Source organism: Hyperolius riggenbachi, chromosome 1, assembly GCF_040937935.1.
Source record: "Hyperolius riggenbachi isolate aHypRig1 chromosome 1, aHypRig1.pri, whole genome shotgun sequence".
NCBI classification, from domain to species: Eukaryota; Metazoa; Chordata; class Amphibia; order Anura; family Hyperoliidae; genus Hyperolius; species Hyperolius riggenbachi.
In genome coordinates, this window is record NC_090646.1 from 594,077,087 (window position 1) to 594,092,111 (window position 15,025).

At 47.3% G+C, this 15,025-nt stretch overlaps 1 protein-coding gene across 1 annotated transcript in view; it reads right to left on the reverse strand.

Annotated features, from left to right (window-relative positions):
- LOC137528050 (mast cell protease 1A-like) overlaps positions 1–15,025 on the reverse strand; it is an 84,288-nt gene that overhangs the window by 46,517 nt on the left and 22,746 nt on the right. Inside the window, exon 3 of the mRNA XM_068249287.1 lies at positions 5,734–5,875. Coding sequence (XP_068105388.1) covers positions 5,734–5,875 — 142 coding nt within the window. The remainder of the gene's footprint in view (positions 1–5,733; positions 5,876–15,025) is intronic.

Sequence of the window (15,025 nt, forward strand, 5' to 3'; positions counted from 1 at the left end):
AAAAGTCCTCCTGAGTCCTGTATTGTTATTTTTGGTCACTACCTCGGGGCGGTCGTGCATGCCTGCCTGCATCCCTCCTTGCCTGGATGTGTGGTGGTAGACGTTGATCAGGCTCCAACTCTGGAACGCAATACAAGAGGGAGCTCGTCCTCAGAAACAGCTGGGGCCATTGTCCGGCGCCATGTATCGCCCACTATGGCCAGACAGCCAACATGCCCTTCAACCTCAGCTGCTGATGCCACCGTAGCGCCATCAGCCCAGGGGGGCTCAGCGGTTTGGAAATTTTTTAACGTGTGTGTCTCAGATCGGAGCAAAGCCATCTGCCAGCAAAAATTGAGCTGTGGAAAGGCCAACTGTCACGTAGGGACAAGTGCTTTACGAAGGCACCTGGAGAGAAGGCACAAACAGCTATGGCAAGAACACCTGAGGAAAGGCAGCACTCCTCAAAAGACAAGCCGCAGAGAACAACCGCGGCAGCCGTCACAGGGGGCTTCTGCTACTCCACGTTCCCATGGTATTGTTCGTGGCTGGGGGGAGGAAGAATGGATACACTTTTAAACAATTTAAAAATACAACCATCTAAACTTTCAAACAATTTAAAAATACAACCATCTAAACTTTCAAACAATTTAAAAATACAACCATCTAAACTTTCAAACAATTTAAAAATACAACCATCTATCATTTTCAAAAAATTTAAAAAAAGGGCAAAAAAAATTGCCCTCCGTAAAACATTCTTGCCAAATGCTTTCGACTTGCTTTGTCTTCCGCTGGCTCAAGGGTCCATCTGACCACAGATGCCTGGTCTGCAAAGCACGGTCAGGGCAGCTACAGCATGGGTCTCAGCAGGCTCCCACTTCGGGCTGGAATCCCCGCGGTCACAATGGCAGACTTGCCCTCCATATGATTCTCGTGAAAGAAGATCTTTTGGATTGCCAACCATATACTAATTTCCTGCCATAACTGGTACTCGTTAAAGGATTTAAAGTTAATTCATTTCAAATACACAGCAGGGCCTCGAAAGTCCTCCTCCTGTATTGTTATTTTTGGTCACTACCTCGGGGCGGGCGTGCATGCCTGCCTGCTGCCCTCCATTGGATGTGTAGTGGTAGCCGTTGCTCAGGCTCCACACCGGATTCAAACCCTCATTCCCCGGCCATTACCTGGGGTCACAATGCCAGACTTGCCCGCCTCCATAGGATTCTCATTGTAGCGGTACTGAACAAGTACACAGCAAGTAGAAAATGTAATTTAAAAACAAAACGTAAGCTTTTTAACAACGCCATGGAAAGTTGATAAGGCAGTCACACATTACCTGACATCACTGAGTGAGGAAGAGCAATCTCGCCATGTTGCGCAGTAGTCCAGCATGGCCTCCACTACACAAACAGCTGGTAACTTGCGGTGCGTTACACAGTTAGTTTGGTGTGTCAGTGTGAAGCAGTACTCTAATTACACTACCTGATTGATGTATACACATGCAAGATGTTTTAAAGCACGTTAGGCCTGCAATTTAGCATTCAATGTGATTTCTGCCCTTAAAACGCTGCTTTGCGTCACATCCAGATTTTTCCCCAGGACTTTTGGCATGTATCCCACTCCCCCATGCCCCCCTCCAGGTGTTAGACCCCTTGAAACATCTTTTCCATCACTTTTGTGGCCAGCATAATTTTTTCTATTTTTCAAAGTTCGCCTCCCCATTGAAGTCTATTGCGGTTCGCAAACTTTTCTGCGAACCGAACCTTCCGCGGAAGTTCGCGAACCGAAAATCGGAGGTTCGCGACATCTCTAGATATGAGCGACTGGAGCGGTCGCTCAGGGCGCCAGCTTCCAAGGGGGCACCTATAGCTGGTTGCCTATACTGAGGGCACCTACACCTGATTTCCTATACTGAGGGCACCTATAGCTGGCTACCTTTACTGAGGGCTCCAACACCTGGCTACCTATACTGGAGGCACCTGCGCCTGGCTACCTATTGGAGGGATGGAGACCTTCAACTGACTTCCTATACTGGGGGCACCTATGCTTGGCAACCTATATTGAGGGCACCTACACATGAGATCCTATACTGGGGGCACCTATACCTGGCTACCTACCTATACTGAGTCTGAGGGCGTTTTGGGGGGGGCGCACTGCGGCTTTAACGCGTGGTGCAAATTGTCGGTGCTGTGCTTGCATTCTAAATGGGGGGGGGGGGGGAGACGGCTAACTGTCCCACTGATTGTTTTTATTAATATTCCTGAAAGGTTCTAGCCTTCATTTTTAAGTGTATTCAGGATAATGCACTCTTTCCCTCCATTCATGGTCATTAATAGTATTTTTTCTATTATACATACGTGACGTGTCATGGAGATCTGAGCATTTGTGTCACAACGTCAAAAAGGTTGGGAACTACTGTTCTAGGAGATATCTCAGGAGAAAAAGGGAATTGCATATGGGCCTGTGTGTGTGTATACGTGCGTGCGTGTGTGTGTGTATATGCACGTGGGAAGACGATGAGGGGGGGGCACAAAAATCAGGTTTCGCTCAGGGCGCTGTGAAACCTGAGGCCGGCCCTGCCAGTATAGTGAAAGACAGAGGTAAAGGGAGTATGTGAGCTGCATTGGAGGTGTGGTAATGTGACACTGAAATGGAGATTTTTGGGGGGTAAAGAAAGCTGAGGGTCTTGGGGTATAAAGTGTGGCAGCACTAATTAAAGCTAAAGGGACCTTAGATGTGATTCTGCTCCATGGACTGTCTGGATAAATGGTAAGGTCATGTGACTTGAAAGATAAAAATATTTTGAGGAGAGCATAAGGGGTATTCGGGTGTGTGTGTGTGTGGGGGGGGGATTTAGTGACTGTCTGGGATGAGGCTGGAGAGGTGGCAGAAGTAAGCCTCCACAACTGCAGAGCATGCAATGGATAGGGTTGCCAGGTGTCCGGTTTTACACCGGACAGTCCGGTTTTTGTGCGCTGTGTCCAGTGTAAAAAAACATGCTAAACCGGACAATTAAGTTGTCCGGTTTTAGAGCCCCCCCGCAGCGCAGGAGGAGAACAGCGCAGCAGAGAGAGAGCTGGGAGCAGCGGTGGAGAAGGGGGGCAATCTCCCCCCCCTTCCCTCACCTTAGGGTGCTCTCTCTCCCCCGCTGTCTCCTCCAATATGATGTGCAGGGCTGGCGAGTGGCTGCAGGCGGAACTTACCTCTGTGTCGCTCCAGCGCCGGAAGTTCGGGTCCCGCAGCCGCTGAGAATCTCATTCATGAGCCGGACAACACTATCAGTCTGAATAGTGTTGTCCGGCTCATGAATGATTCGGATCTTTGATCCGGATCTTTTTTGAGTCGAAACTCAGCGGCTGCGGGACCCGAACTTCCAGCGCCTGCGACACAGAGGTAAGTTCCGCCCGCAGCCACCCGCCAGCCTGCACTGTGCACATCAATATTGGAGGAGACAGCGGGGGAGAGAGACAGCACCCTAAGGTGAGGGAAGAAGGGGGGGGGAGATTGCCCCCCTTCCCCCCGCCCCTGGCTACCTATTCTGGGCACATATAGCCCCTGGCTACCTATTCCGGGCACATATACCCCCTGGCTACCTATTCTGGGCACATATAGCCCCTGGCTACCTATTCTGGGCACATATAGCCCCTGGCTACCTATTCTGGGCACATATAGCCCCTGGCTACCTATTCCGGGCACATATACCCCCTGGCTACCTATTCCGGGCACATATACCCCCTGGCTACCTATTCCGGGCACATATATCCCCTGGCTACCTATTCGGGGCACATATACCCCCTGGCTACCTATTCCGGGCACATATAGCCCCTGGCTACCTATTCCGGGCACATATAGCCCCTGGCTACCTATTCTGGGCACATATAGCCCCTGGCTACCTATTCTGGGCACATATAGCCCCTGGCTACCTATTCTGGGCACATATACCCCCTGGCTACCTATTCTGGGCACATATACCCCCTGGCTACATATACTGGGACATATATACCCCTGCCTACGTATACTGGGACATTTACACCCCTGCCTACATATACTGGGACATATATACCCCCTGGCTACATATACTGGGCACATATATCCCTGGCTGTTTGTCATTATGTGCATTTAGTGGTGAAAAGCTGTCTCTTTTGTGCATTTACTGGTGAAAAGCTGTCTCTTATTATGTGCATTTACTGGTGAAAAGCTGTGTCTTATTATGTGCATTTACTGGTGAAAAGCTGTCTCTTGTGCATTTACTGGGGAAAAGCTGTCTCTTATTATGTGCATTTACTGGCGAAAAGGTGTCTCTTATAATGTGCATTTACTGGTGAAAAGCTGTCTCTTATGTGCAGTTACTGGTGAAAAACTGTCTCTTATGTGCACTGGACCAGTACTACTGGTGAGGACAGTTAGTGACATGGCTATGTACTCTGTAATGTGCTGCAGAAGATGTCAGTGCGATATAAATACTATAATTTTTTTTTTAAAAAAGCCCATTGCTTAGCCCCACTCTACATAAAAGTGTGCTTCTGACTCCGCCCCTAACTCCACCCCTAACTCCACCCCCTGTCCGGTTTTCTCCATCAGCCGACCTGGCAACCCTAGCAATGGAGTAAAAGGGGTTAACTCAACTGTTCAGTGGTGTGTCTTTGTCACCATGGCTACCCACACCGTCAGTGTTCCTGTGTAACCTGCCAACATGTTGCAAGGTTGCATGAGAAAAAGGAGTAGATACAGAGATGGATTAAGATGTAATAGGACCCTAGGCAAGGTAGTAGATATGAGGCCCCCATGTGGTCTTTTTGGTAAGCTGAAGTGGAGAGAGGTCAGAGAAGGTGGCTGGTGGGCCCCTTCACACCCACTAGGCCCATGCACCTGCCTAGTTTGCCTGGGGGACAATCCTGCTCTGAAGAACATATTCAGGCAGAGGAGGTAGTATGGTGGCAGGACAGGTAAAACAACCTTCTGCTTACTGCTGGATATTTTGGGGGACGGGGAAGGTGCCAGCAACCTAATTCTGATGTGGGGGGTTGAGAGCTGTCAGTAGGAAACTCTTTTCTGATGAGGAGTAGCTGGGCTACAGGCAATGTAATATTGATGGGGAGGAGGGTATCTTAAAACTGCCGTAATAAACATGCATCAGTTCACCATTATGATGAGTCCACTCTCTGCACTGAGATTAAACCCTGAGTGCAGACTGTGCAGTTTTCCTGTCAGGGCTGTTAGATGTCAGATGATGCTCCATTCATTGCTATGGAGCACCAGAGGACTTGTGCCAAGAGGAAAAAAGAGAAAAGAGGACCTGCCTTAGTTACTACACTCTGTTTTTCCCCAATGTATGGTAATATTGTGGTTCTGTGTCCCTGCTTGGTGATCTTTATAAAATATATGCAGTTTCATGTCACATGTCATGTCATCATGTAAATGTAGAACCAATCAAAATGTTATCATGGGCTAACTGTCAGAAAAATGAAGCATCGGGTGTATTACCAGGGGATGAAAAACTCCCAGTCACCATATTTTAGAATGTGGAACTCATCTACAGAGGCTTGTCCTGACGCATCACGAGGCAACCAGCCCTGGGAAATTTTGCCCTGAAATATGTGTTACTTTCATTCCCACTTCTAGATTTCTAATCAAATAGGGATACCTTTGCTCACTGTAAACACAGAGATCCCAGGGCAGTGGAAGTTTCAGGAGAAGTATTGATGAGTATTTATGGGGTAAGTGTCTGGCCCTATTTGAGACTAGTTTACTTACCTGTACAAGCTGGACATCGTTATCAAATGTTAGATTATTATAGTGAGGATGAGGAATCCAATTTAACACCTGGAACCTCTGTACATATTGACCTTGATTACTCAGGGAGTGGAGCCCCAATTTGATTATCGTGGAAGAATTACTAAAAAAAAGAAAGAAAAAGTAAGTAATTGAAATTGATGTCTTTAACCAGTTATCAGAGTGGCAACAGTATATCTACGCCCCTTGAGACTTCATCTTGGCATGTGCGTGTATTTTGACTGGCGGGGCTTAGACGCGGAAGACACTACACAGCAACCCACGTGTTGAGCGGCGTGATCCAGGCTAGGAGGAGAGTGGGACCGAGCGCGCAGCGGTCAGGTTCCTTCAGCTGCAGGGATTGCGCATGCCAACCGGCCAACAATACGGGGGAGAGCCCGTGTGGAATAAAACTCTACGCTCTTGATGCATCAGAAACATTGTAAGTGCAATTGTTTTTAAAAAGTTTTTATTAAAGCTACAGTATTACGCTATGTTGAGGCGTTTTTATTGAGGTGCAAGTGTGGAGGAAGGTGGACCTACTGGAAGTGAAGGGGAGACTGCCGGGAGTGGTGGGGGACGACCTGTAACGGTCCCAAAGGCGAATCTTGACCTGGCAATAGGTCTTAACACACGGTGAGTGCTACTCACTCGGGTGTGGTGACGGCTGTCCTGTCTCTGTATTTATTGATGGTTCTCCGAAAGAAGGATTGTAATTGGATGTGATAACAACCATCTGCAGAAATTATATGGACACTGGGGGACTGATGGGGGATGTGCTTAACATTGTTTATGGCTTATGAGTTATCGGTATCAGCTATCATTGTGCATAACTGTGAGCGCCTGCCTCTTGGTTGTTTGCTCCTATATCAGTAATTGACATTCCTGGTGCTTCCAAATTTCCTGCACCTTTTAAGCCTGTCACGGACAAAAGACCTTGTTATTTTTTAGAAAATAGTTTTTAAAAATTCAAAGGAAAGGGTTTTTCTTTTTTGCTATAAAAAATGGTCTTTTAATGTTAGACTGGTAACAAATATTATCCAAGATGCAGAGTTGACAGACTCCAGACTTCTGCTTTTAGGGATCGATATTGGTAAGGCCTTTGACTCTGTGTCTTGGAGCTATTTGTCATTGACTCTCCAGATATTTGCAGGGTCTGATTTACAACTCATGAGCCTGTAGGCACAGGGGTTCTGGTGCCATCAGACACACATGACACACCCCCAACTCACGGCCATAAAAAAATACATAAATAAATAAATTTTCTTTTTACTTGCGAGTTTTTTTTTCTGCTAGTGGGGATAGTTAAGGTAAGGCATGGGGAGGAAGAGTTAAGGTTAGGTGTGGAGGGTTTTGTGGTGGTGGAGATAGTTAAGGTTAGGCATGGGGTAGGAATGGTTAAAGTTAGCCATGGGGGGGGGGGGGGTGTTGTTATGTGGCAGCGGGGATGGGTTAGGTTAGGCGTGGGGCACAGGTTGGTTAAAGAGAACCCGAGGTGGCATATGATAATCCTAATAGGACCCAGAGGCATCTCATGTGCACAATGACATGCCTCTGGGTCACTGTACCACTGCTGCTAGCCCCCCCTGCGCCGCGCTGCACCCTCTTTAAAGATCACCAGGCTAGCGACAATCTGCTTGTCACTAGCTGGTTTTATTTATGTGAGGCTGTCAGTCAGCCTCGTAGCATCTCCTATTATTATAAAGTGGCAAGTGCGCTCCTCCCTCTTGTCAAGACAAGACAAGACAAATAACATTTATATTGCGCTTTTCTCCTTGCGGACTCAAAGCGCCAGAGCAGAGCAGCAGCCACTAGGGCGCGCTCTATTGGCAGTAGCAGTGTAAGGGAGACTTGCCAAAGGTCTCCTACTGAATTAGTGGGTTACACACAGTACACAATACACAATATAATATAATTCTGGAGCACTGTGCGCACTAGACAGGATAATCTTTCAATGATATTAGACAAAACTGCATAAGCGCTCTACAGCATATAAATGACCTGAATATGATCCTCAGATCAATCCATCCAATTACAGTCACTGTTCTTTGATTTAGTCAGCAATAACATCGGGAGAGTGTATATTATTACTTTAAGGTCACGGAGGAGTGTAGACACGTTTGGAGTGGCACATCACTGAAACAAGGTGTGGATAAATACAAATAAGCTAGGTTAAACAGCTCTTCACTATGTTTGATTTTCTTTGCTTTCTCTTAGCATTTCCGCCTGGGTCCTATTAGGATTATCATATACCACCCCGGGTTCTCTTTAAGGTTAGCCATCAGTAGTGGGAGGGTTCAGTGTGAGAATAGGCTTATGTTTCGATATAGTAAAATATCAGTATTTTACTATCATTTTTACAGTTTAATAGTAAAATATCAGCAAATTTACCAATATTCTACTATCGAGATTACTGGGCGCCAACATTTCCAGGCATCCTTTTTTGACATACTATGACCTCCCAAATTGCTAACACTAAGGCCCAGTTCACATTGCGTTTATGAGCCAAAAGGATCCGGTGAGTGGATCTGGTCTCCGCTTCACCGGATCCGGATGGTTCTGTCCGTGGCCCGGTTCACATAGTGAAAATGGATCTGATCAATGATTGATCGGATCTGTTTTCACTCGGCAATACATATGTAATCTTCCATAGCAGCCGGCGGTAGGGGCTTCTTCTTCGCGTCCAGTGAAAAATGGCGCCGGCTAAATAATGGCGCCCCCTTCTGCCCGATATATGTTTAAAACGATATTTATCGTTTTAAAGGTTAAAATAGTGCAGACCTTTTGAACGAAATTTATCGTTTTAAAATATTTTTTTTAATCCTGCCTGAACGATATTTATCGTTTTAACCCCTGCTTTGCTGCCGTTTGGAAAATATCTGCCCGCCGGCTTTAATGTTTAATAGCAAAGCCCCCTTAAAAGCTAAAAACACCAAATTTGCAGGGAATGTTAGGAAGAAAATTGTGAACAAGAGGAAAACATTTTTTTCAAAAAGACCTTATAGTTTTTGAGAAAATCGATTTTGAATATTCTTCTTCTGACCGTGGGAAAATTAAACGCCCGCCGACTTTAGCAGTTAATAGCAAAGCCCCTTTAAATGCCAGAAACACCAAATGTGTAGGGAATGTTAAAAAGAATAGTGGGAACACGACGAAAAAAAAATGTTCAAAAAGACCTTATAGTTTTTGAGAAAATCGATTTTAAATCTTCAAAGAGGAAAATGTATCTATTTAAATCGCATACTGACATTTCCGTGGTGGAAACAATTCCCGCCAACTTTAGCAGTTAATAGCAAAGTCCCCTTAAATCCTAGCAACACCAAAGTTGCAGGATATGTTAAAAAGATACTGGGAAACAATATTTAAAAAAAAAATTGAAAAATTTTATTTATTTTTTTTTTAATTTAAATTTTTGGGTTATGTTCAGAGTGTGGGAATTTTTTTTGAAAAAAATGACGTGGGGTCCCCCTCCCGAGCCTCTGTAACCCCTTGTCTTCCATGCAGGCTGGGATAGCCAGAATGCGGAGCCCCGGCCGACTGGGGCTTCGCACCCTGAGCTATACCAGCCCGCATGGTCCATGGTATAGGGGGCTTCAGGGGGGAGGGACGGCCAAGCCTTCCCCTCCCCCCGGAGCCCTTGTCCAATCCATGGACAAGGGGCTATTCCCCACCTCCGGTGCCCCAGGAAGAGGTGGGGGCGACGACTCCCTGGGGGGGGGTTCATAGTGGCATCTGGGAGTCCCCTTTAAGAAGGGGACCCCAGATGCCTGCCCCCCCTCCCAGGAGAAATGAGTATAGGGGTGCAAAGTACCCCTTACCCATTTCCAAAAAGGGTTAAATGAAATAAAAACACAACAATGAGAAAAGTCCTTTAATGTTCTAAATTAACCAGAAATACTTACCTGTACCTTTAAGAAAAAATTGCCATGCCAATTAGGTCCCACGACAGTATCCTCCATCTTGCGATCTTCAGAAATACTTACCTGTACCTTTAAGAAGAAATTCCCACGCCATTATCCTCGGAAAAGGTCCCGCGCTATAATCTGTTATGTCCCACAACGACAGTATCCTCTGTCTTGCGATCTTCAGAAATACTTACGTGTACCTTTAAGAAAAAAATCACACGTCAATTAGGTCCCACGACAGTATCCTCTATCTTGCGACCTTCTGTTACATCTTGATTGAAGATCTCCGCCGCCCTGACGCCACACACGCCGCCTCTGCCGCACTGTTCTCAGCTATACTTAGTATAGTTAAGAGCAAAAAGCATCTTTAAATTTTAGCTCCAATGGTCCCCATTGGTTCCTTAACAGACCAATGCGGATCAGGAGGATCCCCATTGGTCGATAAGGAACCAATGGGGAGGCTTGGAGCCAAAATGTAAAGATGCTTTTTGTTCTCAGCTATACAAAGTATAGCTGAGAGTGCATCTATATAGACGCATTAGCGCTGGCTGCCGCTGCCCTCCCTGCCTCTCTCACACCTGTCACCCTCACCCATGCTGGCACCCATGGGTGCATTGGGTGCCAGCATGGGTGAGGGTGACAGGTGGGGGAGGCAGGGAGGGCAGCGGCAGCTAGCGCCAATGCGTCTGTATAGACGCACTCTCAGCTATACTTAGTATAGCTGAGAGCAGTGCGGCGGAGGCGGCGTGTGTGGCGTCCGGGCGGCGGAGATCTTCAACCAAGATGTATCAGAAGATCGCAAGATAGAGGATACTGTCGTGGGACCTGATTGGCGTGGGATTTTTTTCTCAAAAGTACAGGTAAGTATTTGTGGTTAATTTAGAACATTAAAGGACTTTTCTCGTGGTTGTGTTTTACCTAATCGGGAACTGCTACTTGTCATTCATAAAACACATCACATGACCAGCCTCAAAGGACTCCATTGGTCGCTGCCCAGATTCAAAAACATATAGGAAAAAGGAAGCAAAAATCGCGGATCAAAAGACCGCAATTACTTACTCAATATGTCATATGGCTGTAATGTGCAGGAAGACACCCCCGTACCCGTCCGCTCCCCTATGTGCAGAGCCGATCCCCCTGCTGCTGTGGTGAGCCGCAAACAGCATCCAAGCGGCCGGAGAAACCACGCCCCCATCAGAACGTCAACATACATGTTGACGAACACCAATGGCGCGGCACCAAAAGACGCGCCCCTCTCCACGTAGTTACCACGTCACATCTCCACGGAGACGTTGGTAAACATAAGGAGGAAAAGAAAAAAATTACAGCCATAGGTTAACATTGGATCCTTTCACATCCATTCCGTTTGTACAGTATATGTTCCGGTTCCGATCCGGAAAAAAATGCTAATGTGAACCGGGCCTAACACTCACTTGTACACCCCACTCAGTCTCTAGATGGTCAGAGAGATACCCACAATTATGGACTCCATGCAAGCCATCAGATTGCATGCCTATAGACAGCACAGTAGCAGAAGCCATGAACAATCAAATCTGGGGACACTACCAGTAAGATTTCTCGCTGACCATCTGGTACTGATAGTGTCCCCAGATTTGATGGCTCATCATGGTTGTACTGTCTGTAGGCAGCAAGCATGTAGACTATGGGACACTAGCCTGGCTGTCACTGTGTGTGACGCTGGCTATAGAGGACGAGGTAGGGCGTGTGATGTGAGTGGGCAGGTCGTGTGGGGCTGTCAGTGATCACGCTTTCAGCTTTTCAATTGTGAAGGGGGACATTTGGCAAGCCGCCTGTAAGGCACATGTAGGCTTGTGCCTACTACCTACAGTGCATCATGCTAAATCTGGCCCTGCAGCCAGTGTACCAAGTCCAGCACAAGGCACAGAAAGCCTCCATGGGGAATTTGTGGAGATAACAGGATAAACAGGGAGCAATACCTGACGCAGGAAATGACCAAGAAAACTTAAGGTAACCATACATCTTGCAATGATGGGCAGATTTGACCAAGAGACAAATCTCTCTTTAATTGATTCTTATTAGAGAGAGATTTCTTGGCTGCGCATACACTGCAGGCCGATTCCTGATCAATTTCAGCATGAAATCTCTTGGGAATCAGTCGCGCCTGCCTCCGTACTGTATAAATGTACATGTGTACGTTTATACATTACCTGTCCTGTGTCGTAATGCCCATCCGTCTTATGAATCCGCTGCCCTTCCATTAGTCCCATATACACTGCCACCGTGACGTGTGAAGTCACATGCCAGTGTGCTATGCGCCGGCAGCATGTATGGGGCTGATGAAAAAAGTAGAGGATTTGGAAGACGGACGGCCACTGCGACACAGAATAGGTAATGTATATGTACAAGTAGATTTATACACTGGAGAAACAGCTCCAGGGGGTCCGTCGCTTGTCCCGATATTACTCACCATTACCGCCGCGCACCCAATCGCAGCCCTATCTTGCAGCATGTCCGATCGATACATGTGACACATTTCAGCGTGAAAATTGGTCACAACGTCGATCTTTGCATGCACTTGGCGGCACCAATTTTCATCCGATTCGATTATAATAATCGAATTAGATGGTGATCGGACGTCAAGTCAGCTGATGTATGGCCACTTAAAAAGTCTGAGTGGCACCCTGGTGATAACAAAAACCCTATCTGTACATAATTACAGTGGGCAGCAGACAGTAGACCACTAGTATAAGAAGAATGCAAAACTGATAGGTGCAGTGTGAGGCTGCAGGAAGACCAGTGCTGCAAGTCAGAGTCAAACATGGCATGCAAGGTCGTGCAAGAATCATCCTCTGCCCCCCCAGCAACTAAGGCCCCGTTCACACTTGCGGTTTAGTAAAAACCGCACCGGATGTCCGGACCGCACCGTATCCGGACCGGACCTGATCCGTACGGTTCCTATCCGGATCCGGTCCGGATCCGGTCCGTTTGCATCCGGTTTCCGTGCGGTGTGAACACGGTTGCGGTCCGGATCCGGTTTCTTAAGGAGATAACATCCTTAAATTACCTGGGGTCTGGGAGGTCAGCAGAAGGGTCTGGGGTCATTGTTGGAGACAGGTGGACGTGTGGAGACCATCCGTGGATACAGAGACTGCAGTTGGGACCATGGATCCAGGCATTTTTTACTCGTAAACCTGGGAATTCTCTCTGTTGTTCGCCTCCTTCAGACATATCAGACATGTTGCTGGCAAAAAGAGCTCCAGCATGAAATCGCTGCTGCCCCACTCTTCGCTGGGCCCATGTGGTCCCCATCCAAAATGCATAGGAAGTGGGGTAGAACGTCCGGTTTTTGTAGCCAGTGTGTTGTGCGCTCTCCGGCTCTCATTGCTTTGTATTGGCCGGATGGTGCAGTCCGGCTCCGCTCCGGATACGGCTGCCGGAGGAGCCGGACCAAAAAATAGCGCATGTTGGAACGGACGCCGGAGTCCGGATCCGGCCCGGATCCGGTCCGGCTCCGGTCCGGCAGAACGGACGCATGTGAACGGACGCATAGGCTTTCATTGCCATGCCGTGCGTCCGTTCTGTCCGTTCTGAAAGCGGTCCGGCTCCGGCACGGCGATTCCGGACGGCCACCGCTAATGTGAACCGGGCCTAAGCTCAAAGCATAATAAATGTGTAAGAGAACTGTTCGCAAAATGCAGAGAATAGGCTTATATGTTAATACAGGCAGGAGGAAGAGGAGGTACAAAGGTACAAAGAACACCATAACTTACAGTTGAACTGGTACTACTGCCCTGGTATATATCAGGAGGAGGTGGGGCTTAGCGGAAGGGGCAGAGCTTCACGGGTCTGGTAAATGGGCGGGCTTAGATGTGGGCGGCCGTGGAGCTGTGTAAGTTTAGAGGAAGCGGCCTGGAAGAAATCTATTCCCTCCCAGCCAGGGCCGCCCACCCCATTGCCACAGTGAGGGCGTAAGTGAGCTGCATGGACTTGCTGCACATGACCTCCATGGGTAGGAGGGGGGCAGAGCGGAGCTGGTTACATGTGCATGACAGGGAGCAAAGTGCAGCAGTGGCAGTATCTCTGCATTGGGAGGGAGCAGGGGGTCATTCACGGAGGGGAGGTGCCTTTCCCATATAAGGCGCCTGTAGGCATGTGCCTACAGTACTTGATGGTAAATCCGGCCCTGGATATTTGGCATACATGGGGGGTATCTCTTAGCTCTGTAATGTCTTTATAATAATCCTACTACAATAATTACAATCCCTGGGGCTTCCTCTTCTCCCATTGCTATTGAGCTGGGTACCTGTCAGGAATGCCCTTTGTCTCCACTTCTCTTCGCTTTGGCCATGGAGCCTTTGGCTGAGGCCATTAGAGCTCATCCCAATGTCCGTGGTTATGGTGAAGAGAATCTTAAATTGGCCCTACAGTATATGCTATTTTTATCTCAGCCTGTTACGCCATTACCTAATCTGTTTCAACTTTTAGGTCTATTTGCGGATATGTCTGGATTGAAGGTTAACCATTTCCAGTCTAAATCTGATAAATGCAGAGGCTGTGGAGAGAGTTGCCAGCTTCAAATTTTTGGGAGTCACCATCGCAGAGAACCTGTCCTGGGCTGACAATGCTTTAGCTCTAACTGGCAAAGCACAACAACGCCTTTACTTTCTGAGAAAACTAAGGAGTGCTAACCTCCCACAGAAGCTGCTGGTTAATTTCTACAGATGCACTATAGAAAGCGTTCTGACCAATTGCATGACGGCCTGGTACAACAGCTGCACGAAGGCTACTAGAGAAGCCCTGCAGCGAGTTGTTAAAACAGCAGAAGCCATTATTGGCACTGAACTACCATCACTGGAACTTTTGTATAATACTCGCAGCATGAGAAGGGCCAAAAACATTATCAAGGACAACACTCACCCTGGAAATGCCTTGTTTGAGCTCCTTCCATCAGGTAAACGTTTTAGATCAATCCGCACACACACAAACAGACTGAAAGACAGCTTTTTCCCATCTGCCATAAACTTGATGAACTCTGAATCCTCTCTGAAATAATTAACACTGTGTACAAATTGTTTAAATATCTGTAATACCTGGCATATGTGTATAATTTCTTCTCTTCCTTGTTACTATCACTATGTTCCCTATATGCACCGTGGGGTTGTCATGAAAAGTAATTTCATTGAAATACACAATGACTATAAAGTGAATTGAATTGAATTGAATCTACAGCCATTCCAGTTAACCTCCCCTCACATACAGTGAAGCTTCTTCAGGCTAACTTTGAATTTAAGTGGCAACGATCGGTGTAACACAGAGAGGGTCTGATTACCGGTGAACTGCAGTATCACCGAGAATGCAGAATATACCCGATTATTGGTGATCTGCAG